Below are 26,608 nucleotides of genomic sequence, written 5' to 3' on the forward strand. Positions count from 1 at the left end.
AGTCATGAACGTTTATGACATAACGCTTCTGTCAGTAAGTGCCATTCGGTTTTTGTCATGACAAGTTAGGGTTAGGGTTCATGTGTCATGAAAGTGGCGTGTCACTCTTATGTAGATACTTTCAAGTTAAGTGTTACCCCACATTCTTACAATGTACCTGCTTGTACCAACACCATTTGTTTGATCTCACCAAGATCAAAGCTTCACCTTGGCTTTTTATACCTCTATTACAGAGGACAAGGAAAATATATGGCTTCAGAAATTATGTTCAATATTAATTATGATAAATCGGCACCTACTGTTTGAGTGTTCATGTTCGTTTTAGTTCCTGATTCTGTCCAGAAAGTAAGCGAGTGCTCGGTTTCCCCTGTTCGGTGTGATTTATGGACTGATTTACACTGATGAAAAATATCTGCCCCTGATGCCAAGGCACTGTGAGCAGATTGATTTTTTAGGCTGGCTGAATTTCTTCTCAAAAATCTCACGAGCCCTGACGCACATAAAGTTGGTGTACCCGCGCCAAGGCAGGGTACTCTATGGGCCAACGGAGGCAGACCGCAGAGTGACCATTATGGCTATGCGCTAGAGCCAATACCTCCATGGCTAGAGCGATGACAAACCCACTTGATTAGGCACGCCCTCCATTGCATTATGAACGCTCAGCCTCTACAACTCAGCCGAGCATCCAGCCACCTGAGTCAGTATGGGACAGTGTCCTGTGTGCGTCACTCACGTTTGCGCTCCTGACCACCCCCACCGCGCTCCCCACTGTGTTATATATGCAGGGAGCCATGGTGATTCTAATGCGTTTTTAATTCATTTGAATGCCGTGGATGGCAGTGTGGCTGCAGGCCTTTAATTACCTGCCACTGTGAACATCAGTCAGCCTAATGAGAGGAACTCCCTCTCTCCCTCCATCCAGCATGTTCCCACCCTAATTATCCCAACCTGCGCCAGGCTGCCAGAGGCACCATGGGAAACGTGGTACTGTACCTTGGCACAGCTTTGTGCACGTTTAAAAATGTATGCTGACAGTGCAGCGCGTTTAGTGCTGGCTGTTCATGTGTAGGAGTATGTTAGGATATTGCTGTCTTCTGAGGATGACAAGAGAGGCTTAATGCAAAGGGTTTAGTTCTGCAGTAAAGTCAAGGCAGCAGCTGGTGCCCGATCACATATGGTGAACTACTGATCATTTGTATGTTGCACAGCTCAATACACAGTTGAATATGATTTCCGATCACACATCATGGGTTTTGAATAATTATATGCATTGTGGAGGATTGTGTTGCTGCGGACAGTTGTTGACAAAGGCGGGGGCTCCTGAGCAACAGTTTGTAGAATTCGCTCACGACTTGCAATCTGTGCTTTACATCTGTGAGTGTACGGTGTGTGTTTTCCATCAGAGACGCACAGCAGTGTGTTGCAAAACCCTCCAAAAATCAAAACAGAAAAGCAGCTTTTCAGGAAACATATCGTCATATATAGTATTTATTTACATATTTATTCATATTTACAGACATTTGAAAATGCACTACTCTGTACACAATTGATCAAGAACATTCCAGAAGCTTTCCAACATCCCTCCCATGAGACATGTCCAGAATGGGGGAGTTTATGTCATATGATGGCAACCACAAAAAAATGTCGGAGCAGTCCGCAGCGGAAAATCAAGAATAAAATCCCAACACATGCTCAGTCAGAAGGTGAGCACAGCCTTGAAGACAAGCCAGAGGGCTTGGTTTACAACAATGTGGTTACGGTGGTCTTAAATCCTTGAGCCCGAGGCCAAGCCCAAGCACTGTTTCTGCACCCCCATACAAAACCTCACGTTGCTATGAATTTCACTGGCAGGGAGCGAAAGTCCAAACTGAAAATGTTCTGCATATATTTCACCATTTTAAATTATCTTTAAAGAAAAATAAATATCTGTGATGGTATTGTCCAGATGATGTTAGGCACAAACGTAATAGGATCATGTAAAAAGTAGACATAAAAAAAGATTAAAAAAAGCTGATTCAAAGAATATATATATTTTTTTTACAAAGCAGAAGAAAATATTCTTTCATCAAGTGCAGTTTCTATTCACAGAAAACTGGGAATTAGTTTGTAGAACTGGCACACAATTTAAGAATCTGGCAACATGATGGGCAGGAGGGAACAGAGTCTGAATACTGAAGAGATTAGATCTAACAAAAGCACAGGATTCCATCACACCTACAGTCACAACTTCAAAAGCTTCATGCAACAAGTATGCTTTATTTAGTAAACTGGAGCTTTTAAAAAAAAAAAAAAAAAAAATAATAATAATAATAATAATAATCCCCGGGCTAACTGAAAACTAGAATTAACGTATTTCAAGAATGCCTACTTCCCCCACCGGAGTCCTGCAACGGAATCTCCTCTGACTTCACCGATTTAAACACATGAAGCAGCCGGATTAAGGCAAATTCAAGGGATGCTCCATGGATTAAAATGTCCCTTGTGGGTGGAATGAAAATGAATCTGGTATGGTCACAATCCCGTCCAAACACATTCCATTCCACTGCAAGTCTGCAAGTCCATTCAGACTGGCTCTTGAGGTAGTCCAAGGTTAAAAGAAAGTGTTCTTATTCTTGTCATGGAGGAGATGGGGATTAGGGTGTATTTTGCAATTGTAATCAAGGTAGGAGATTCTTTTTTTCTAGTAAGAGTTGATTATTGCCTCAAACCAATTCTACTGGCATTAGACTAAGCTTTTTGTTGTTCAGCAATCAATTCATTGTTGTTAGTAGCAACTTGTCAGTTTTGGACTGGTAGGTCCTCAGAGGTTCTCAGCAGTCAGGAGGCTAGGTTCATCTGGTCAGTCGTGGCATTCACTCCCACTCTCTCTCTCTCTTTGAACTGCTGCACGTCAGTTAGTTTATCCTAACCAGTCAGCCACTCTGCCTCAAGCATGAGATATCTAACTACTGTAATTAATAGCATGAAAAACTCTTGTTGCCTAGAAACCAACTTTCACCTGGCAAGGGGAAAAAAACAAACAAACAAACAAAAAAAAAACATTGCCAGTGTGCTTGTCATACAACCCTCTTTAGACGTCACCATGGATGCTAGATGAGCCGGTAATTGAGATGCTTAATGCTGGAGTGTGAACAGTGGAACAAGAGGAATATGGTAAATCTAGAGCACATTTGTAAAGAAATGTTCACAGAACCCACACCTTTAATCTCAGACATGATTGGCTGGGGCCAGGGTGGAGGTGGAGGAGGGCAACGGGCTATCAGGGGTCATCAGGGGTTGTGTGCTGGAGCTGTGGCCACCCTCATCTCTTGTAGTGGTTTGGCGCATCGGCGAAGGCAAACTTTAACCGGTAGGCCTCGGCTAGGAGAACGCTCACCTCCTCGTTGCCCCAGTGCATGGTGGGTAGATTCTGCAGCAGGATCATGAGGCCCTGTGAAAGAGAAGAGAGGGATGGTGGTGAGTCGATAATGCGGCTGGAATGGAGAGACCGTTGCCAGGAGCTACGCTACGTTTACTTGACTCGTGGCGGGATCGGCCACAAGGACGTTGGCAGCCGGCTGCAGCGGAGGCGCGGCAGACCTGTGCCTCTTGTGTAAATCATCTTTCAGTCTTTCAAAACTTTCAATCAGCTCGCCGTTGCTCCCCAGTCCGGCCTCGCTGACCGGAGAGCCGCCACGCTGTCAATCTATCAGTGTATCTGCGCTGGACGCAGCATCGCGGCGACCCCGGCGGCAGCCTCTCCCTTCTCTTAAATATAGAGAGCCGACCCTAATTCACTCACGGCCGGCGTCGGCTAGCCGCCAGCCCCGCCAGCCCTCGGAGTCAATCACCGCATTAGAGGGGCTTAGCGTGGAGCCGCAGCCTCAATCTCCCAGCCTAATTCACCCAATCCACAGCCCCTGATAAAGGTGAACCCTTCTGGTTAGCACTCCATCAGAGGCGAGGGCGCACTTTCACAGCCAAAGAAAAGGAGGGAAACAGACACAACAGTCTCACTGCAACACACACTCACAGGGCTGCCAATCACAGTTAACACTCAATCTAACGCTACAATTCAGAATGAAACAGACACAGTGACACACACACACACACACACACACACACACCGAGTTAAGCCTAAAACACTTCAACTACATCGAACCACAAGCCACAATCACAAACCATAGTAAAAAGGAAGTGAGATCCCCAATCTCTTCTACATTTTATCCTGAAGGCATCTCATAAAATAGGTTTATATCTAACAATTTTCACAAACATCAAGTCAATTAAGTAAGACACGGCTTAAGGCAAACTACTGAGGATTTAACAACTGCAATGATGCACTTTTTAATTGCGTTGTTTATCCATGCATAGTATTTTGTAAAGCCTTCTAAAAGCTCTACATATTTATTTTCCATTTAATTCTATGCATCTTCTTTTTCTTTTTAAAATACTGTAAGCATTAGAGAAGCAGTCTACAACTAACAATACAACCTAAATAATACATAACCCATGTATTATCTAAAATACATCATTTGTACTACCAACATAATAGCTGGCAGTGAAACTTTCTTGTATGCTAACTAGTGTGCATCGCCATGATTATTTGGGATGATAATGTGTGACGTGCTGTGAAAGTGTTTCCTTCATTTTTGGGGTGTTTTCTGTCCTGGCCCATCAAGTTGCATAGTGAATAGCCCGGACAGCTTGTGACAACACCACATTTAGCTGTCCTTCATCTAGCAAAACTAGTCATCTACAAAAACATACTGTACCTCAACGAGAATCTGGACAAGTGAATACATTTGTCCAGTCTACATAAGACTTTTTTGGAATATTGTCTCATCACTGTTCCTTTCAGACATTATATGCAGATTTTGTTTGGAAAGTAAAAAACAGGATTCATAACATAAACTGTCAGGCTTTCTTTCCATGATGGCTACCACATCTTAAAGTTACATACTTGCTGCTTGGCATGAGATATATGGATTGGGAGGAACTTCAGAGAATTTATCATCATATACGTCATAATTGCCTAACAAAAAAAAGATTAATCATAATCACTAGTCAAGAGGTAAACAGACGGAGTACTTTACAATAAAAAACATTTATCTTTTCCCACAATAACTAAAATGTATTCTGTTAAGTCTGTTAAGTCACCAATTGTATCTTTATCCCAAACAGGCGGGCCACACTTAATCAAAGAAGCTGACAACAATTATGATGGTATAAACTGAGACCTAATTAGGGTGTTTGTCAAACCTAATGACCCTGTGTAACTGCCAAAATTAATAATCAACATAATTTTCCTTCTGAAGAGCATATGATATTCCTCTCTAATTAATCCAGCAATGTCATGATATGACCTCAGTCTGTCTATATAGTTGAGTCATCTAGCCAGTCCATGAAAAAGCTAATGAAGTCTAATGAGCTTGCACACTATACCGTATAATCAACCAACTCGCCATGCATTAGTCCACCTCAATGCACTCAAGGAACAAGAGGCTGAAGGATGACACAGCTGTGAGGTTGAAATAAGCTAATGAGCATAATGGTAGACAGGCTGGTAAGGAAAGCTGGCTCTGTAGTGGGAGCTGAACTTGAGTGCATCACTTCACTATCTGACAGAAGGACCCTGAACAAACTGATCAACATCTTGGACAATGAGTGTCACCCACTCCTCCACAGCACTATTGTTAAGCAGAAGAGCCTGATCAGCTGGAGACTTCGCTCACTGCCTTGCACAACTGACAGACTGAGAAAGTCATTTGTCCCCAGGGCCATTGAACTGTTCAATGCCTCACTTAAGGGAAGAGGAGAGATAGACTTCTCTGCATAGTCTGTCTGCCTCTTCACCCCCTCCATGTTTGGATACTGTCTGTCTACTAGCCACTTTTACCACTGTCTTTATGCCTCACAGTTTGCGTGCTATATTAGCACATTAGCACATATGCATAACCCCCCCTCCATGCCACAGCCGAACTGTGGCCACACTTATACATTTTCTTTAAATAGTTCAATATATAGATATATAGACTTTACTTTATTTCTGCATTGTTGGACTTACTCATTTGCACTATCACCATGACCACAATCACCATTGCACTACCACCATGACACTCATTCACACAGAGCACCTTAGAGCACCTTACCATACCTTACTATGCACAGGGGTCATTCCACGTCAATTCAACCAGGGCCCACGCACTTAGGTCTCAAAAAATTCTGAAAAAATTACCAGGTGTACCTATGTTACCCAGGAGACACACTGTAAAATTACTCTTATGTAAGATCAATACTTTCCAAGATACAGCCAGTTTTACAGGGGGAGGGGGTGTCGATTTTGTTCGGGCTCTTTTTTTTGTCAAAGTTCACAAGCCCACAGCGCAAGAACTAAACCATGTAGGAGGCTCAAATTTTGCATGCTGGTACATAAATAGGAATAGTATGTAGCAAAATCATCACGTTTGGTCTGGATAATCCTGCATGGTCATAGCTGTCCCTCAAAGTTGATACAAATTTTATTGATGTTTTTGGCTGGGCTCTGTTTAAGCCTTCAGAAGACATATTTGTACTCAACATAGGCTCTTGATTTATTTTCCTTACTGAGATAAGTAGAAACACGCTACCACAGGTTACTCTATACAACCACAGGTGGCAGTGTGGTGACTCTATATAAAACATATTGATGTCAATGGGGCATTTTGCCCATGTTCAGGGTGGAAAATAAAAAAGAAAGATTTGCATAAGACAAGTCAAATTGGTGTTTTCAAAAAGAAGGGATCATGGAGAATCAGGAAAAACATATTTAAAAAATCTTTGTATATTCCCACAAGGTGTTTGGGTTCTCTGAAAATGAGAACCAAAATGATTTTTCAGACTTGTGAGGTCTGCTGTTCAGACCCTGAAGGGATTTATTTTCTGTTCATTGCTTTTTGTGAGAGTGTTTCTACTTATCTCAGTAAGGAAAATAAATCAAGAGCCTATGTTGAGTACAAATATGTCTTCTGAAGGCTTAAAAAGAGCCCAGCCAAAAACATTTGTATCAACTTTGAGGGACAGCTATGACCATGCAGGATTATCCAGACCAAACGTGACGATTTTGCTACATACTATTCCTATTTATGTACCAGCATGCAAAATTTGAGCCTCCTACATGGTTTAGTTCTTGCTTGTGGGCTTGTGAACTTTGACAAAAAAGAGCCCGAACAAAAATCGACACCCCCTCCCCCTGTAAAACTGGCTGTATCTTGGAAAGTATTGATCTTACATAAGAGTAATTTTACAGTGTGTCTCCTGGGTACATAGGTATACCTGGTCATTTTTTCAGAATTTTTTGAGACCTAAGTGCGTGGGCCCTGGTTGAATTGACGTGGAATGACCCACAGAGAATCACAGGCTCAGTCCCTGCCTCAGTCATTGCAAGCGCCTCTGATTGATTAATCACCACTATGTGGATACTGTTTTTAGAATTGATTGAGATTAAGTGTTAGTTAGTATAATTTGTATTTTAGTATATTTAGCATATTCTTTATCTTCTACTGTCCTTATTGCTTAGTTGTGTTTTTATATTATATACTTTAATTACTCTTTCTGCTGTTAAAGAATGTGTTTGTGTTGTCTGTATGCTGCTGAGACCTTGAATTTCCCCTGGGGATCAATAAAGTATCTATCTATCTATCTATCTATCTATCTATCTATCTATCTATCTATCTATCTATCTATCTATCTATCTCAAGCCTACCCACATGCTTTACTTCAGCCACTCACTGTGATCACTCAAGAAAACACAATGTGCTATTGCACTGAAACAAACAGCACTGACTGAGGACAGGAGTCCAACCAAGCAAGTAAAAGTAGGACTATTTAAGGTCAATGACATTTAGATGTTCAAAACTGGTTGACTGGACACTGACCCTCCCATCTACAAACAACAGGCTGTTTGCAAGTGAGAAGCAGGGCAGTCCAAGCAGCTTCCCAGTGGAGGCAGTGGCTGACAGTCAGTCTGTGATGGGGCCCTCCTCTAGCTCTGCTGCTGATGTAGTTAATGAGCTTTAATACGGCACAGCAGAGTTACACAAGCATCCAAACACACAAAGAAGGAAATAATATGCAGACATAAGGACAGGCAGCTTGTCCTCGGGCTGACTGGGCCCATTGGCTTGTGGGCATAGAGCTCATGAGGTGGACTCTCACACAGAGAGGGCGGTTGGTGTGCACTGTGAGAGATGTGGCACCGACAGGCATGTTCCTCTGGCGACACTGCTGGTTCAATGACTCTGAAGCAAGCGTGCTTTCAGTGGCATTATCTGTTTGCTCGCCTGTGTAGGTTTGTTTGTTTATCTTGTGCGGCATGATTGAATTGTGTAGCTCGAAAAGTGAAATGAAGGGGCCTCTCTGATTGGTCCTCTCTGCAGCGCTCCGAGCAGATAACGACCAGCGCGTGGCTTCATTATTTACGGGTGGCGCGGGCTGTGCTAACGCAGACGCGCTCAGACTGATAAACGGACCGAGTGCAATGACAACCCTCTAATGATAGCCGCCAGCACACAACTCTGCCAGGAACCATGGGGAGTTTGTCCCGCTATGTTGTTTGGGGTGGGGGGCGGGGTGGGTGGGTACGGGGGCATGGGGTGATTACTACTTGCTGTTTTGAGGTTTGTGATGGACTAGTTGCTGCAGAGGATTAACATCGGGGCTCACTCTCTGGTCCTCTCGTCTTCAATCTGACCACCCTGAGTTTGTGCGGATCGATCAGGGGTCTCAAGAGCATCCACAAGATCAGCTCGCTCAGTCAAACACCTACGGATTGCCTGCATCTCAAGCACCCGTGTGGATCACAACAAAGGAAGGGCCTGATTGATTTCCAACGACCTCTTCTAAACGGCTTTGTTTATCAAAGCTTGGGTAAGACAGAGCAGCACGAGCCACCTCGAGCACTAAGGGTGGACCCTGGGCAGAGGCGCTGGGTGTCATTACTTCCAGGATATTAATTCTTCTTTTCATTTTTTATTTATTTACTCATTGCTTTTCTTTTGTATGTAGCCATCTTCTAGAATAGACTCCCAGCCCACTGGAGACACTCCATGACTACACTGTATTAAAGCACATTTACAGGGGGGCCGCCTCTCATTCAGAGGAGACTTGCCTGAAAGATAATCAATCAGGTTGGAAGCGTTAAATGAGGCTCCTCTACTCGGCGCCCAAGTTGGGACAAAATTACAAGTTTTCTGATGAATGGGACGGGGCCTCGATTAATCAAGGGGAGTTTACGCTGGCTCATCTTTCAATGCAACACTCCTAATAGAGTCAACACTATAACTCAGTAAGAGCCATTGGCAAATGACAAGAGTAATACTGCAAGACCACAGTCTTCTATGATGAGCAGGGCGTCTAAAATATATGGAGATGCATCCTTTAGTTAACAGATATTAGCAACTGGCACCTTTTGCCAGCATACATCACCGAGCCTAATCATAAGAAAATGCTCCAAGATCTTTCTGAACAGTAGATCTACTTTACATCTAAGTACAAAGTGATATTGGATTTTTCTCAAAGCACAGAATCAAAGCAAACTAAGCCAGTGTAATGGGTTGTCATGCAGTTCTGCTGATATTTTCCATCATTGAATCATGCTATAGGAGGTGGCAATCCTTCCACTGACATGTCCTTCCTCCAGAGAGCAAGTGTCTCATAGTGGTGAGTCAACACAGAATGGAAAAAAGAAATAAAAAAAAGGATTTTCCTCTTCCTTAGAATTCTCTTCCTCATCTCCTTTTTGTGCGAGTGTCTCTGGGTGGTCTGCGCTTTGCTACGTGACTCATTTCACACAAAGCCTTCTTCAGTACTCCTGGGTAAACTAGTCTCATTATGCCTACTTTTCAGCTGGAAAACAACCAAAACCAACTCGGTGCGTTCTAGCGACTGGGGCGGCGTGCATTATCCCTAAGAAACAAGCCCCAGCACAATGCTTCCACCCCCACCCTTTCTCTCTCGCTAATGACAAATTAAGCATTTGTCGACTAAGTTATTCACAAAGACAGGAAATCCCTTTAGTTCAGCTGTTTAAGGCACCTGAGGTGGAGCAAGACAAAACCATAGTGAGCAGACAGCTGCTGGTTAATGTTGACGAATACTGAATGTAAAAAGCATGGCCTGTCAATCATTTATCTATTGTGATCCATGTCCTCGTGACGTCTCAACTGGCCTCGAACTAAAACATGTTGCCGCTCTTCTGTTATTCCCCACTGTTTTGCTTTAACAAAACTGACTAATTTGTGGGCAGCCGTGGCCTACTGGTTAGCGCTTCGGACTTCGAACCCTGACCAGTGGGCCACGGCTGAAGTGCCCTTGAGCAAGGCACCTAACCCCTCACTGCTCCCCGAGCGCCGCTGTAGCAGGCAGCTCACTGCGCCGGGATTAGTGTGTGCTTCACCTCACTGTGTGTTCACTGTGTGCAGTGTGTTTCACTAATTCACAGATTGGGATAAATGCAGAGACCAAATTTCCCCTCACGGGATCAAAAGAGTATATATACTTATACACAGTGTTGGGGAAGTTACTTTTAAAAAGTAGTGTTTGCTCGTTACTCGTTACTTACTCAAAAAAGTAACCCGTTACTTTATTTAGTTACCCTCTATGGAAAGTAACTTATTACGTTACTCGTTACTTTTACGTTACTTTAATGTTGCTCGACTTTGGGCAGAACCCAATATCTGTTCCTAAATTTGTAGGCCTACATAAAGTTCTACTATGGAGGACATAACAGGTATTTCTTTTGTGCTATTTATTATAAAAAAAAAAAATGCCACAAACAGAGCACTTGACAAGAAAACATTGGGCTTATAGGCTTCAACACCACCACTAAAGCCCTATGAAACAATATCAAATAACATAGCCTCGATTCATCTTGGGCATATAGGTGAACACAAAATATATGAGGGCTTATTTTATAGCCTTATAGTCTTTCATTAAACAGGCGCTCCTCCGAAATTTGGTGCAAAGCTAGTGCAAATCGTATCAATAGGCAGTTGAGTTAACGGCCTTGGACAAAATCAGGGCACAGTGTAGGCTACAACTAACACTCACATTCCTCCCCTTAGTTTCAACGAGTTCGAAGTAATGTCCATCCCTCAGAAGTTAGCGTTGGCTGCATCTCGCTTCATTGCCACCAGCCTGTCACGTACCATGTGAAGCTATGATTGCACTTCATGCTACCAGCCTCTGTCACGTAGGCTGCGTGGTGGAGCTTTCGTGCCTATTGGCATAAGCGCAGCGAGAGCTGAGAAAGCAGCGTCGCTGTCAAACCTGTCCCTAGGAAAAGTAACTTTGCGCCGATATGAAAAAGGAACTACGTTACGTTACCACTTGAAAAAGTAGTTACGTTACTGTAACTCGTTACTTTGTAACGCGTTACACACAACACTGCTTATACAATATAAATCAAGGAATTCATGAATTAGTGTGTGCTTATTAGAGTTAGAGTAGTGCACACCTGAAAAAATCCTTCTTTCAGAAAATAACTAGATGTACCGCAGAGTGGTACAAAATATGACCGCCGCCCAGTCCAGCACATTTTTTCCACAAAAATAAGTCACGCTGATAGGCATACAGTGCTGGCCAAAAGTATTGGCACCCATGCTAAAGTTGACTGAAAAGACGAATATAAAATCATCTTTTGGAAATTGATCTTAATGCCTTCAGTGAAAAATGAGGAAATATCTAACCTTTAAGGACACCAATTTTCTTAGTGTGCATCCTGATAAAGTTACCTTGGCCTTTGGAATTAAAATAGCCCCACATCATCACATACCCTTCACCATACCTAGAGATTGGATGGGTGTTATTTCAGTTAGCCTATTAGCTGGTTTGATGCTCATTGAGCTCAATGCAAATCAAACCAGCTAATAGGCTAACTGAAATAACACCCATGCCAATCTCTAGGTATGGTGAAGGGTATGTGATGATGTGGGGCTATTTTAATTCCAAAGGCCAAGGTAACTTTATCAGGATGCACAGTATTCTGGATCCATGAAATAACTGGCCTTTAAAAATAAAAATCTGCCTGTCTCTATGGGAATTTAACATAGGGGTGCCAATACTTATGACCCCAACATAGGGGTGCCAATACGTATGACCCCTGTATTTTAAGGAAGAACATTTATTTATTTATGATACATTATTCATTCACTAAGAAAATTGGTGTCCTTAAAGGTTAGATATTTCCTCGTTTTTCACTTGAGGCATTAAGATCAATTTCCAAAAGATGATTTTATATTCCTCTTTTCAGTCAACTTTAGCATGGGTGCCAATACTTTTGGCCAGCAATATGATTCTAACTGTCTCACTGATTTGCATTATGCTCACTCAATTCTCATGGTATCTGCTAGACAACAAGTACCAAAACATGATTAGTTCATAGATTTCACATGTAAAATACATTTTATACAACCCCACCCCCATCTTGCCTGTTCATAATTCTGAGAAATTCTTGAATTGTGTGCATGTGTGCGTGTACATGTTTATGTTTATGTGTGTATGTGTGCTTGTGCTTGTGTGTGTGCCTGTGTGTGTGCATGTGCATGCATGCGTATATATGTCTACTGTGTAAGTATGTGTCATACGTATGATTACTGTGTATGTGTGTGCGTGTGTATCTGTTTATGCACATGTGTGCATATGGAATGGGTTAACATGACCCATAAAAACATACGCAAAAATTGGTCATCCTAGGCCCTACGGTTCTCAAGATATTCACAGAAAATTCTGTTGGTGTACGGTCACTAAATGTACACATGAATTAATTTATTGTATGGCACCCCATGAACGAAAGTCCATGAAACTTGGCATGCATTCGGAGGGTGTCATAATGATCCTACACTTTCAATTTCATGCAGTTTTGACCATGTCAGCCAGAGATATTGTGATTAAAACACCTAATTTCTAGCTTTTTTTCGTTTCATTTTTAATTAGGTGGCGCTATACATGAAATAAGTGGTAATGGGATGGGTTGACATGGCCCCTTAAGACCAACATACAAAAAAAAGGTGGTCCTCCTAGGCCCTGTGGTTCTAGAGATTTCACAGAAAACTGTGTCTGGCCACCTACAGGCCAGTTGGTGTACAGTAACATAAATTAATTTATTGTGTGGCCCCCCATGAACGAAATTCCACGAAACTTGGCGTGCATTCAGAGGGTGTCATAATAATCCTACACTTCCAATTTCGTGCAGTTTTGACCATGTTAGGTCACAGATACCTGAGCGATTACAACACCTCATTTTTACTTTTTTGTTTTTAACTAGGTGGCGCTATACATGAAATAAGTGGTTATGGAATGGGTTGACATGGCCCCTTAAAATCAACATACAAAAAAAAGGTGGTCCTCCTAAACCCTACGGTTCTCGGGATATTCACAGAAAACTGTGTCTGCCCTACCCTCCTTTCGGGGTCCAGTCCAGCTGGGGCTACAGATCAACAAAACGAAAAACAATGGTTCCATGCTATCCATGTGGGGCGCGGCGGTCATAATAATAACAAAAAAAGGGCTGTATAAAGAACCTGAAAAGGCCCATTAAGGCACGAGCAGAGGCAAAATAATGGGACGTGTTCTTCTGTTCAGTAGACACTCAAGCCACAGGTAAACAGTTTTTTGCAAAATAAAGAGTGAGAATATGCCTCATGATAATACCTTTGATACTGTTTAAATAATAGAGTAATTAACATACAAGCACAATGTGCACATGTACAAAAGTACATCTATGTCAAGCATAGAGATAAAACAAAAGTGGCTTACAAAAGCAACTTGCAAAGCAAATGATTCTTTCTTGAAGCCAAATCTTTTCCACAAGAAATGTAATTAAATAACAACTGGATAAAAACATACGTGTCTGAAAATAAATGTGAAGAAGCATGCCTGCCCATGTGTTTGTCTTAACCCCCTGTCCCAGAGTGATAACTGAGGAAACCGTAAGATCTCTTCGTTATTCCACATCTGTGATCTACATTATCTTGGGTCCAAGTTTCACTTGATCAAAGCACCTGCTGAGAGTAAAGGAAGTTCAGTAGTGTGTGTGTGTGTGTGTGTGCTGAAATGAACTCTTGCAAAGTGGGGTTGCACTTCTGCACACAACACTGCAGGGGTGACCAGCAGAGAAACAAATGCAAACACATTTTCAAATAAAAGGCACGCAAGCTCCCTTTGTGCACAGCGAGCCAATAATTAAATTGCTCATATATTATATGTTATTATTGTACATCAGTAAAAATAGACCAGGGTTCTAAACTCTCTTAATTGTACCAGAAGCTAACCATATTCCTCATTACGGAGTTGAGAGAAAGTGCAAATCAAACACTAGAGCTTTGCAATAACACATTCCCCTCGCAGATGGGTGACCAGGGCCACATACAGTAGCCTTTCTCTTCTGAAATATTTCTCTAAATTAGATATCACGCTCATGCTATGCATATTTCTCTAAATTAGAGATCACGCTCATGCTATGATGTTGGTAATGACCACACCGATTTTCAGTTTGGTGCACTTATCCCGACAGATTGTGCACCTAAAAAAAACACACAAATAAACAACCAAAGCACAGAGATGACTGAGGGGAAGCTTGCTTTCGATCTGTAACACCTCCCCCACAAGCCCACCCTTACTCAAGGGATCCTTCTCAGAGTGTGCAGGAGGTCTTCTCTCTGCTCTGCACCCCTCCTGAGTGTGCCGTCCCAACATTAAACACTTAAAGGCCCAGATTAGCCAAGGAGAATGGGACCCATATTAGCCAAGGAGAATGGGACCCTGGGAGAGCATGGAGGCAGGGGACATAGTGCAGGCGTGGGATGTGTGATGCCACCCACCATTGTATATTCACCCCTGTGTGTGTGTGTGTGTGTGTGTGTGTGTGTGTGTGTGTGTGTGTGTGAGAGAGAGAGTGTGTGTACGTGTGTGTGAGAGAGAGAGAGAGAGAGAGAGAGAGAGAGAGAGAGAGAGAGAGAGAGAGAGAGAGTGTGTGTGAGAGAGAGTGTGTGTATGTGTGTTTGAGTGTGAGATAGAAAGAGAGAGAGTGTGTGTGAGTGTGCATTCACCTCCTGACCCCTGTCCTGCCTCTAGCCGTGGGCCAGATGAATGTAGAGGCAGGGTAATCAGCGGCGCTTTATTTATGAAGGTGTTTCCACTGGAGCAGGTGCACGGGTAAGGGCAGCGAGACATATGGCACATCAGGCCCCCAACCCCCTCCTGTGTGGCGCTGTCAGATAGCGGGGGGGTGACAACTCCCACACCACGTCCCAGCTGGGCCGCCCGTACAGGTACAGGTGAGGCCTGGCATGACGCTGGGTGGCACGCCGACAGCAGGTGAGGGGAGGACAGGCCCCTGTTTACGGAATGGCCTCAAAAAACGCCTGCTTGTCCCAAGGCCATTAGTCTGTGTGCATGTGCTCTCTAATGCTACCAGTTATGTCATCAAAATGCTCTTTTTCGTTTTCGTTGCTTTTTCTTATTTGTTTTCTGGTGTGTGAGGAGCAGTGCTGGGCAAGACTGCAAAAGACTGCGGGGCTAATCAGGGGGCAATGGGGAGAGAAACTTCTCTCTGTTTGTTTCATTAGCTGCAGAAAGGGCTTCCCATCACGCCATAAACAAACCCCTAATGAGAGCTCATTTGCTGCATATTGACCTCACTGAATGCCAGCAGGGTCTGACATTTGGGCGCCTGTGCCCTGTGGTGGCACTTTCGGGGGGGGGATGCCGACCCCGCGACTGACGCGGGCGAAGACTGCCGTCGCGAGGGGGGTGGAGGGGTGGGGAGAGGGGAGCCATAAACGCGGCGCTTGTGCTGTCGATCTTACCTGGATGGATTAGCATGGTGTGCACAGGCAGGAGCAGAACTGCCACATTACTACAGGAGGCTAGCGGCACGCAAGAGGAGACGCCATTATTGTGCCATGCTCACTTAAGCAGCCATTAACACAGAGGCTGACAAACACAAACACACACACACACTACCTTTCACTGGCTCTCCTCAAGGTGCACACTGAGCTGGCCACACTGCGGATATTGATCACTGGCTTTTAATTACACTCCATGTCCTTCAGGGTTGCAGCCGCTGTGCAGTGGGTGGAGGAGCACACAGCTACGCCCAGCGCAGCGAGCTGGACGAGTCGGCCGTGAGGAGGAGGTCACACGCCACCAGCCATAGGCTGGGCAAGGGTGTGTGTGTGTGTGGCTGAGCACTGGTGGTCATCCCCTGAGGAAAGGTCACGTCCAAGAGAATCTGGGAGCATCTGCGGAAGTCAGCGACGAGGGATGATGCGCTGCTGGGGAGCCGCCGCTGAGACGCCAAGCCCCTGCCCTGCCACCAGCACTCCACTCCACTCCACCTCTCCTCTCCTCTCCTGTCCACTCCACTCCTCCTCTCCTCGCTTAGCTCACTCGCTCGCCGGCTCCAGCGCCAGTCTTCCCCTGCTCTCCCTAATTGGGTCAGACTTATTAAGCGCCCACCTGCCAAGAATAGAACTCATTACAGACGCTGGCGGAGGCAGGGGGTCTCGCGCGGGTCACAGACGTGGCGACACGCCCACACTGCACCGGGAGCGCAGACTCCGGGCTTCGCCATCAGCAGCTTGATCAAGCTCCATCAGCGGTGTCACCGAAACAGAGAAGGGGCATCATGCGAGACACTGACACTCTGACAGTGAGGCTGAGGCGGAGGCTGTGGCGGAGGCTGAGAGTGCTCAGACACCATGGCAGACGGAGGACAGGGAGGAGCCCAACAAAGAGCGCAGCGACGGAGTGTGGAGGCAGAGACACAGGGACATGAACAAGGGAATAAATAATACACACAACAGAGAGAGAGACTTAGAATAAGAGACTACCAGAGAAGAGAAAGAGAGAGAGCAAGAGACTTAGAATAAGAGACTACCAGAGAAGAGAGGGAGAGAGAGAGAGAGAGAGAGAGAGAGAAAAGAGGAAGGGGGGGAGAGAGGGAGGGAAAGAGACTGCAAGAGACTCTTCTCATCAGGGGCTCCAGGGAAAAGGAAAAAACTAATGACTCCTGACAAACACATCACAACAAATATCGGTGTGGTGTCCTTTCCTCCTCCCTGCATCTTCAGCATCTCTGCTTCCTCAGTGGCGTGCCAAACCACACTGATCCACACGTGCTCAGCCCCCCTCCCAAAATAATTGGAGTAGCGAAAGCTCCAGGAATAAAGACAGACACCGTGGTGTAGGTTGAAAGGTGGGAGAGTAGAGAGTGTATCTACAGAGCAGCCGGGTGTTAAGGGAGAGGGAGGTCTATTTGCTATGCCGGAGGCGAGACTCCCCAAAGACACCAGTGATTATCACATCTTTTCTCACACAGAAGAGAGAGGGGGAAAAAAAATCAATCCCCCACCGTTGGACTGAAGAGTTATTTCATTTCTCATGATAAGTCTAAGCCCATCTCTCTCTCTTTTCTGGGTCTGCGATGCAATTACTGCTTTGGGGGGGGAGAGAGAAAGTCGTCCCTGGTTTGGTTTGTCCGACTTTTTGATCAACTACCAGGAGTAAGTTTGTGTAGTTAAGAGAAAAACCAAATAAAATGACTACTAAGCCCCTGGTCGCCATAACCATCCTGAGATCATCTCGGAGACTGGTGTAAGGGCGGAGGGGTAGGAGGAGGAGGAGGAGGAGGAGGAGGAGGAGGAGGGGTAGGAGGAGGAGAGGCGGAGTGGAGCGGCAGGCCCTGGGGCTGTAGGTGGTGGGGGCTGTCTGGGCGGGGGCTGTAGGTGGTGGGGGCTGTAGGTGGTGGGGGCTGTAGGTGGTGGGGGCTGTCTGGGCGGGGGCTGTAGGTGGTGGGGGCTGTCTGGGCGGGGGCTGTAGGTGGTGGGGGTCGAGGATGGATGCCTCTGGCCACTGGCACACGGGCGGAGAATGCCAAGCAGAGTGGTCTGCAGTGGTGCAGAGGGGTAATACTGAATCAGTGGGCACTGTAAACACAATAAATCAACTGGGCCCCGGCAGCACGCACCACTGCCTCCCTGCATATTCAATGCATACACACACACACACACACACACACACACACACACACACTTTCAATTCCATCTGCACATGACACAGCCACAAGGAAGGAGGGTCTGGTGTAAGCACAAATAAAAAAGCGGATGAAGGGACAGCACAGGGACACACTTCTTCACAAGAAGAAGAAGAAGAAGAAGAAGAAGAAGAAGAAGAAGAAGAACAACAACAGAAGGAGGGTGTGAAAGAAAAGAACGACGCAGAGAGGACGGAAAGGAGAGGGGGAGCGCGGGACAACAGAGACAGAGAGAGAGAGAGAGAGAGAGAGAGAGAGAGCGAGAGAGAGAGATAGAGAGAGAGAGAGAGAGAGATGCACAGAAGACACAGATGAAGGCAGTGAGGGGAGGAAAGGGACGAGTGATGGCAAAGCAGCAGCACCTCGGGAGATGAAGGATCAGAAAACGGGGCCGTCCATGACACGCACATGCTCTCACTGTTACAGCTTGACCAGACCAGGAGACGCTCGGTGGGGGGCTGCCATAAAGAATACTACTGGAGGTCTTTTCAGGACAGACAGAGACAATCATCTGAGCGAACAGGTCACACACACACAGACACGGCACTGAGAATGATGGACGTCTGGTCTGGCCTCTCTCCTCTTTGCCTTCCATGCTTTCACTCACGCCACTCCAGTCCAAGGAGGGAAGGGGAGAGATGGGGAGAGGGATGAGAACAGAACAGAGGAGAACAGAGAACAGAACAGAGGAGAACAGAACAGAGGAGAGCAGAACAGGAGAGAACAGAACAGATGAGAACAGAGGAGAACAGAACATAGGTGAACAGGAGAGGAGAGGAGAGGAGAGGAGCGGAGAGTAGAACAGGAGAGGAGAGGAGCACAGAGGAGAACAGGGAGAACAGAGAGTAGAGGAGAGACTCACCGGCAGCAAAAGGGGATGGCCACCAAAGTGCACAGGCAATGTCACCTTACAGCAGCTGCTGCTGTCATCACACTAATGCAGCCATGGCAACCCTGTGACCTTTGGAGTTAATGACGATGGAGGTGGCTCAGCGAGGACACTCTATGCAGCCCGAGGGACTTGCAGAGGTGTACACACACACACACACACACACACACACACACACACACACACACACACACACACACACACACACACACACACACACACAGACCAAAAAAAGATGCTCTGCAGCCCCTTACCTGAAAGTCCCTCTCCTCCAGAATCTCCTTCCTCCAGCGCACCAGGAAGGCAGCGCACACGTACAAGTGGAAGTGGGAGAATCCCTCTGGCTCTGCCTGCAAGAGGAGAAGCAAGGTGAAAATGACTGGCTCGAATATTCCAATAGATTCTTCACTCATATTATTTCTTATATTTTGCATTCACATCTCAGAATACAGTATAAGCCTTGGGCAAGTAGCATAATTTAAATTCCCTTGGACATGGCTTTACCTTGACATTTCAAATAATATTCACATCAACAGATGAACCTGATATAGTAGAGTGTTTGCTCAACTTAGTGATTTACATTTATGATGGCTACCAGAGAAATACCTTCTGCCGACTTTTTGACCTTTTTGACCTTTATTCTTTCTAGCTTTTTTTTTAATCCACTCATTACATTACTCAAGCGGTCTTTATTGTACAGAGAGAGCAGGCATTAAAGGGCAGACGAAAACAAGATGTCCTACTATCGCTGCGCCTCTCTAAAGGCCTATCTGGGCGGTGATAAGGCAGCCCTTCAGTCGCGCCTCCAGCCTCCGCCTGGGAAACACAGTCAAGTGGCTGCCGATAAGCCTCCACCTAAACGCGAGCAGATAAGCTATCTGAGCCCCCCTGTATCCAAGCACTGCCGTCTCCTCATCTGCATATGTACATATTATGGCAGCACAAAGCTGCAGTCAAACAGCCCGCATCACCCCATGCTGACAGCAGAGCTGATGAGGCGGCAAGCATGTGGAGGGACTGAAGGAGCAACGCCAGCAGAGAGAGAGAGAGAGAGAGAGAGAGAGAGAGAGAGAGAGAGAGAGAGACAGAGAGAGAGAGAGAGAGACAGAGACAGAGACAGAGAGAGAGACAGAGACAGAGACAGAGAGAGAGACAGAGACAGAGAGAGAGAGAGAGAGAGAGAGAGAGAGAGAGAGAGAGAGGCCAGATGTACTAATGCTTTGTGGCCATTTCAAGGTATTTGTTTGTTTCAATAATCGTGTAAAATCATTGCAAGGTATGTACAAAACAGGCTGCAATGATGTAAAAGCATAAACTGCCTGTCGCTGGAGCTGAAAGTGCAGATTGCGATTGTCATGTCATGCATATGAGGATCCAGGGAAAGTGGGAGTTTAGCATAAAAGAGATGGGAGGAAGAGTAAAAGGCCTAGTTATGTATTCAGCGGTATGTACAAAGACTGCTCCTGAAAGCGCCGCGTCCATTCTGCTTCTAAATACTTCCGCTTTGTAAAAGCAGGTGTTAATCCACATTGCAGTTCAATGCGTCAATAAGAGAACCTTTCAAAGACAACAGAATCGCTATTTAGAACACCAGTTTTGTGGTGAAAGTATTTGTAGTACCAAAAGCAACCTTAACTTTGGGCTGGCCTTTCGTGATGTCTTACTTTCCGTCATTCACTTAAACTTTCCTACTTGCTAGATTTGACCAATCTTCCATAGCCTACGTGCACAAGTAGTTTGAGTAGAACTACTGATCTTCATTATTTCCTGCTTGTTGACATCTTATCATGTATGGTATTATTTCATGATAGCTAAGCGTTTGATTCTTTTTAATGTTGTCATCAGTTAACTTCATTCAACTGCGGCTTGTAGGCGCTGCCATTCAGTTGTGGACGTTCAGAATTGCGTTTATGGGCGGAGAAGGGCAGAGAAAGGCGCAGTTTACACTAAGGATTGAACGATTGATAAATACGACGGAAACTTGGGTCTGACAGCGCTCGCAATCTGCGGTGTGTCCATGGCGCTGGTAACGCTACGTTTGCAAATGTACGTACATCTGGCCCAGAGAGAGAGAGAGATGTATTTGTGTGTTTACACTGCACAAACTCAGCCCTGACACCTGACGCGTTTGCCTGGCATGGCACGGCACGCAGGCTGTTTGGTGGGTGGGCGAGTAGAGTCCAAACATGCGCAGGAATGTGAGGAGCATATGGCTGGGCTGAGCGAGCCGCTAACGCCACAGAGTCTGCTGGGAGCTCGAGACGGAGACGCAGACGCAAACACAGACGCAGGCAGGACAGGATCCTCTCTTATGCCAGACACGGATGGAGCTTAATGAAAATCAATGAGTGCATTCCTTCACACCCATAAACAGGCAGGACGGCTCCACCTCCAAGGGTAAATGAAGGCAATGGAACCATTCCCACTGCGTAAAAAAAAAACAGCCTTTAACACACACGCCACTCTGACAGTGCGGAGAAGCACAGACCCGTTTGTGCATCACACCTAGCCGAATTCCCTTGCTGTCCTTTTTACAGGTCCACTCATCAAAGAGTTTGCGCAAGCGTGAAATCCACTTCTTTAGGACACATCTTTAGGACTGACATAGGGCCAGCTGCATGCGTCACAGTGCATGAGCCACATGACCTATTCGCTCAGAGACCACTCAGCACTCAGACATTTCATACTTACATGAACATTGATCAATTTAGCAGATGTTTTTATGTAAAACACTCAGTATGTGTTCCTTATTTTGTATCAAACCTGTGATCTTGGGGTTAGCACCTTGCTCTCCCATCTATTCACTACATTTAAAAAAAAAAAAAAAAAAAACAATCCAAAAACAACCACGTCATTTGAATACAAATGGAACTGATTGCAAACTATAATTCCGAGAACTGACAGAGTTGTCCTCTTTGGTTATTTTTAACATAATGGTCTTTGCTTCCTCTAAAATCTCCAGCACCTTGCTCTCCCATTTGTGTCACAGGAACATTTATTTAAACAAAATAAAAAATAATAAATAATAATTCAAAACACACCAGAGAAAAAAATGATTACCGATGGAATAGAATGACTTTAACCTGATGATTCAAAGGTCATTTTTTAACATAGCTGTTTTGCTGATGACTTGGTCAACATGCTCTGTGCTAGGTGAGGAGGATGTGCCTTCCTTTATGAGGTTACTCAGGTCTGTGTGTGTGTGTGTGTGTGTGTGTGATGAGGGCTTAATAAATGGGCACGCTAAAAGAATGGCAAGCGCTCCGCTCTGCAGCCTCATTTGCGCTGGAACTCTGACACACTTCAGTGTGACACACCTAACCCATCTTCAAGAGCCGGCATGCACCCAAAATGCCCATTTCTCCTCTGGAGATAAAAAATGCCCTTCATGATATACAGGTGTACTAGAGAGCCCTGGGAAACACACACATTTGCTTTGTGCTGAAGCAGCTCTCTGCCTTCCCCAGCTTTGACATCTGGGACATATGCTAAACACCAAATGCAACACCGGAGACGTCTAAAGGTTTTGTTGGACACATCATTTCATAACAGCGGTCAGGTAAAGGTTTTGTTGGACACATCATTTTATGCTAACAGTCAGACAAAGCAAAGCCCTCAGAGAGGAACAATAATAACAATACCCTACTGCCAAGTAGTCAGTGTGTAGGGTAGAGCCCCCACATTGATAAGGAGTTCAGTTCAGAGAGATTTATTCATCACATAGTTACACAGTTATATATAACAAGCAGTGAAATGTAAACCTGGTTAGCTTCATGACTGTAAAGTAGAAAGAATTTAAGTAAAACAGATAGTTAATAGACAGATAGTTAAAGCAGAAGTTAATAATAAATAATTCAATAAAATAATAAAGTGACATGAACAATAATTCAACAACAACTCACTCAAACCTGCAGCACCAAAGGCCCTGGAGAAGCAAGACGACAAGCAGTGCAAACAGTACATACATGTATACATGCAGTTGGGGGCTTGGGCTACCTTTTTGTCCACGAACCTTCAGACAATACTCCTTAATAAAGCAATCCTCATCATCAACTGTTCTCAATGAGCATATGCACAACTGCAACCATGGCACCTTAACCAAGCATCAACACACATAGCACTGATGTGACTAACTACTGCACGGGACATCTCTGTAACAGACAGAAGACTCCGTCTCCCTCTCCTCAAAATGCAGACCAAACTCATCTGACCCATCCATAACCTCCAGAAGAAAGGGGGGGTTAAGGAAATGAGAGAGAGATAGAGAGAGAGAGAGAGAGAGAGACGGTGTGAGAGAGAGCAAGGGAGAGAGAGAGAGAGTGAGAGTCAGTGTGAGAGAGAGAAAGAGAGAGAGAGGGAGAGCGAGAGAGGAGAAAGGGCAAGCAGCTTACAGACAGAGCTACTGTGAGTTATGTCCTGGGTGATGATTGCCTATTGGTCTAACCTCCCAGCCTTAATCAGAGGCGTTGAGGGACTGGCTGTCCAGGGGGAGGATGGGGGGGGGGGTAAGGCCTATCACACTGTGACACACCGCTGCCGTGCTTTATTACTTTATTTACTCCCCTAACTGCAAGATATGAAGCACAGACGGGAGGACAAATCCCCTTTGTCCTCAGCACATACACTGCACGAAGTGTGTGTGTGTGTGTGTGTGTGTGTGTGTGTCTGTTTGAAAGAGAATGTGTTGCGCCTTCCTGAGAGATTCTGTGTGTGTCTGAGCCTTCTGAGTAGCAATTCTCCAGGCTACTTAACATATTTGTGAGGTGCGTGTGGGTGTATATGTGTGAATGTGTGTGTGTGTGTGTTTGTGTGTGTGTGTGTGTGTAGTACATTCTTTAAACATTCATCTCTAAAAGTTTGCTCTATGTGTAGGTTACTCTCTAATCCTCTCTTTGAAACACACACACACACACTTCTCGGGCCCTGTGTGTGGGGGGCATATTGGTTTCCATGTGTATGTGTCTCTGAGCCTCTGCTCCTCTGCAGTTGATGCCTGGTGAGTAACCAGGAGAGTGATGACCACTCAGCCTTAAAGCCAGTGATTAGCCACATTCTGGCACTCTCTATTTCCCCTCTCACACACACACACTTTATTTTGCACTTGCAAGATTAGAGGGGGAGAGAGGCCAGGCAAAGTCGGAAGTGAACAGCATCTTCATGGAGGGGGGCAGGCCTTCCCTTACAATGGCTGCAAGATACTGCTGCCCATCAAACTGTGGAGTAATGCAGCGTTATGGGCTAAAAACTGCTGTGGCAGGTACTACTAGGACTGCTCTCCTCCAAATACACCACTCATTTGGCCTTAAAACAGCAGCTCACTCTACAGTATATGGCAAAAGTGCATTAGCATCTCCAAAGAGCCGAGTATTCTCTTTACACAATTCCAATCTTTCACATGCTAGAAATCGACAGGAGGTCTAGAAGTGTTCGTTATTCCTCAGAAAGTTTCGAGCCTACAGACAATCCACACAGTGCTCATAACTACGTTTCAAACTGCCCACATGTAGTGCTTATGCAGTTAGTGCATGCTTCCCCCCCATCCACTGCTGCTTGGGCTTCTAGTTCATATTAAATTCACTTTCTACTCAGTACTTGCACAGATCTAATACAGTTGAACACGTGTACAGGTGTATGGGGGCTAATAGTCCTTCTCTCAGCATGTCCTCTTGGGGAGGATATCTTAAGCGGAGGCTGCGCCGTACGCACGTGGGCTTCAGGCCGACGCCATGCTTCCCCCCTGACCTTTCCCGACCCACGGGAGGCCCGCGCTACATCACCACCACCGGCCGCCATGTGCACGTGTGGGCAGCGATCAGACGCGGCTCAACACATGACGCCACAGGGGGCCCCCCAAGTCAGCCGCCTCCATGTATAGCAGTGGCCCACAAATGCCCACTGCCCCTTTAAGGGGCTCTGCTGTGGTGGAGGAGAGAGCGCCTTAAGTGAGCGAGGCTCTGTAGGAGAGGCACAGGGAGGGTAGGGGGGTAGGGAGCGCTGGGTGTTTTTATAGAGAGAGAGGGCAATGAAATATTGATGTTCCAGGCCGCATGGCTGACCCCAGCCCTGCCTGCTGGGTATTGGCTTTTCTGTGTCAGAAAACAGAGGGCAATCATTAGGACGGCCCTGGGGATGGGTAAGGGGCCCGGGTCGGAGGTCCAGGAGCCTCCAGGGACCCTCTTTACGACAATGCCCTCCAGCGCAGCGCTATATCTGGATTGGCAGCCAATGAAAAGTGCATGAGGCTCGCTGCGGGAGCTCGGTGGAGCCAACGGGGAGGTGTGCGTTAGGGGGCAGGTGGCCAGGGCCGAGTCAGTCTGCCCAGACTATCACACTTTTGAGCAGCGCTGGCTAAAAACACAGGCAACCACACTACCAAGCAGGGCGCCGACCTGTGAACACAGCTTTGAGCATTATTCAGAAGAGAGGACTGAAAAGATTTCTTCATTCAGAAGAGGAGAAGAAACTCCAGAGAAGCATCCACATGAAGAATATGTCTAGAATCAGCCCACTAGGCCTACATGGAGGTACATAGTAGCCTTACGTACACAGTGTAAGAGACTGGAGTGTGCTAGAAATGAAGGAGCAATGACAGTCTGTCATCCCCTTAGCATCGGCCCAATCCCACTACAGTCTGTCATCCCCTCAGCATCGGCCCAATCCCACTACAGTCTGTCATCCCCTCAGCATCGGCCCAATCCCACTACAGTCTGTCATCCCCTCAGCATCGGCCCAATCCCACTACAGCTGCTGGGCGCCTTGAGCCTCTCTGCTACAGCTCACTGCGGTCTTCTTCCCCAGGACAGCCTGGAGAAAAATCACCATGCTCCTTAGCACCCCCAACGTGCTAAAGCACATTCACACCATGGCACTTGTTAATGGCACGCTTGGAAAACGATCCGGGCAGCCCTTTCTCAGACTCCATCGGAGTTGTAACACATAGGCTTGTGAACGCCCAAAGCAAAGAAAAGAGGAAGAAGAAGAGGAGGAGGAGGAGGAGGAGGAGGAAGGGAAGAAAAGTGTGTAGTGGGAGCCGAGGCTCTAGGGACGTCCTTGCACAGCTCTAGCAGCTACTAGTTTGCACTGTAATGAACAGTGATGGCAAATTCAGCTGGCTGTCTGACTCGCAGCAGTTCCCCATATGCTGCTCATAAAGCCGTTCTGCAGCTCACTGTGTTGGGACTGCGGACAGATCAGCCGTGCTCACTAGTAGCCCTCTCTCACAGTCAGCTCTCGGAGCTTCACCCACTCAACAGCAGCCCCACACACACAAGCCCCTCACTGTGTGGAGTCAGCCGCAGGCCTCTCCTGCTGGAGACTCTGCTTCTATGGAAATGGAATAGTGTACATGCAAAACACACACACACACCATTGTTACATTTTGTTGACAAAAACCAGTGTGAAATGTGTAGAGGAGACTGCTCAAGGGGACCTTTCAAAAAATACATCCTGTGGGAAACTGTCATATTGGCATGCAACTCTTCCTCTGCCTGCCTGCCTGCTCCACAGCCTCATTCCCTTTCATCGCGAGACAGCTCAATAATTTATTTGCACTATTGATGTGCGTGCGGGCGGGAGGAGGCGTTGGTCATTTGGCAAAGACAATCCGCACCTCACCGGGGTACATGCAATGTCATGACACTGAGCAGGAAATCACACAATTAATTCAG

The 26,608-nt window shown here is 45.9% G+C and overlaps 1 protein-coding gene across 4 annotated transcripts in view; it reads right to left on the minus strand.

Moving 5' to 3' along the window:
- Positions 1–1,470: 1,470 nt before the first annotated feature.
- tbc1d22a (TBC1 domain family, member 22a) overlaps positions 1,471–26,608 on the minus strand; it is a 101,429-nt gene continuing 76,291 nt past the window's right edge. For all 4 annotated transcript variants that reach the window (XM_048267730.1, XM_048267728.1, XM_048267729.1 and 1 more), the window contains 2 exons: positions 19,196–19,291; positions 1,471–3,430 (listed from right to left, as the gene is read on the minus strand). In XM_048267730.1, coding sequence (XP_048123687.1) covers positions 3,302–3,430; positions 19,196–19,291 — 225 coding nt within the window. In that variant the 3' untranslated portion in view covers positions 1,471–3,301. The remainder of the gene's footprint in view (positions 3,431–19,195; positions 19,292–26,608) is intronic.

The sequence above is a fragment of the Alosa alosa genome, chromosome 17 (assembly GCF_017589495.1).
Source record: "Alosa alosa isolate M-15738 ecotype Scorff River chromosome 17, AALO_Geno_1.1, whole genome shotgun sequence".
Classification (NCBI taxonomy): Eukaryota; Metazoa; Chordata; class Actinopteri; order Clupeiformes; family Clupeidae; genus Alosa; species Alosa alosa.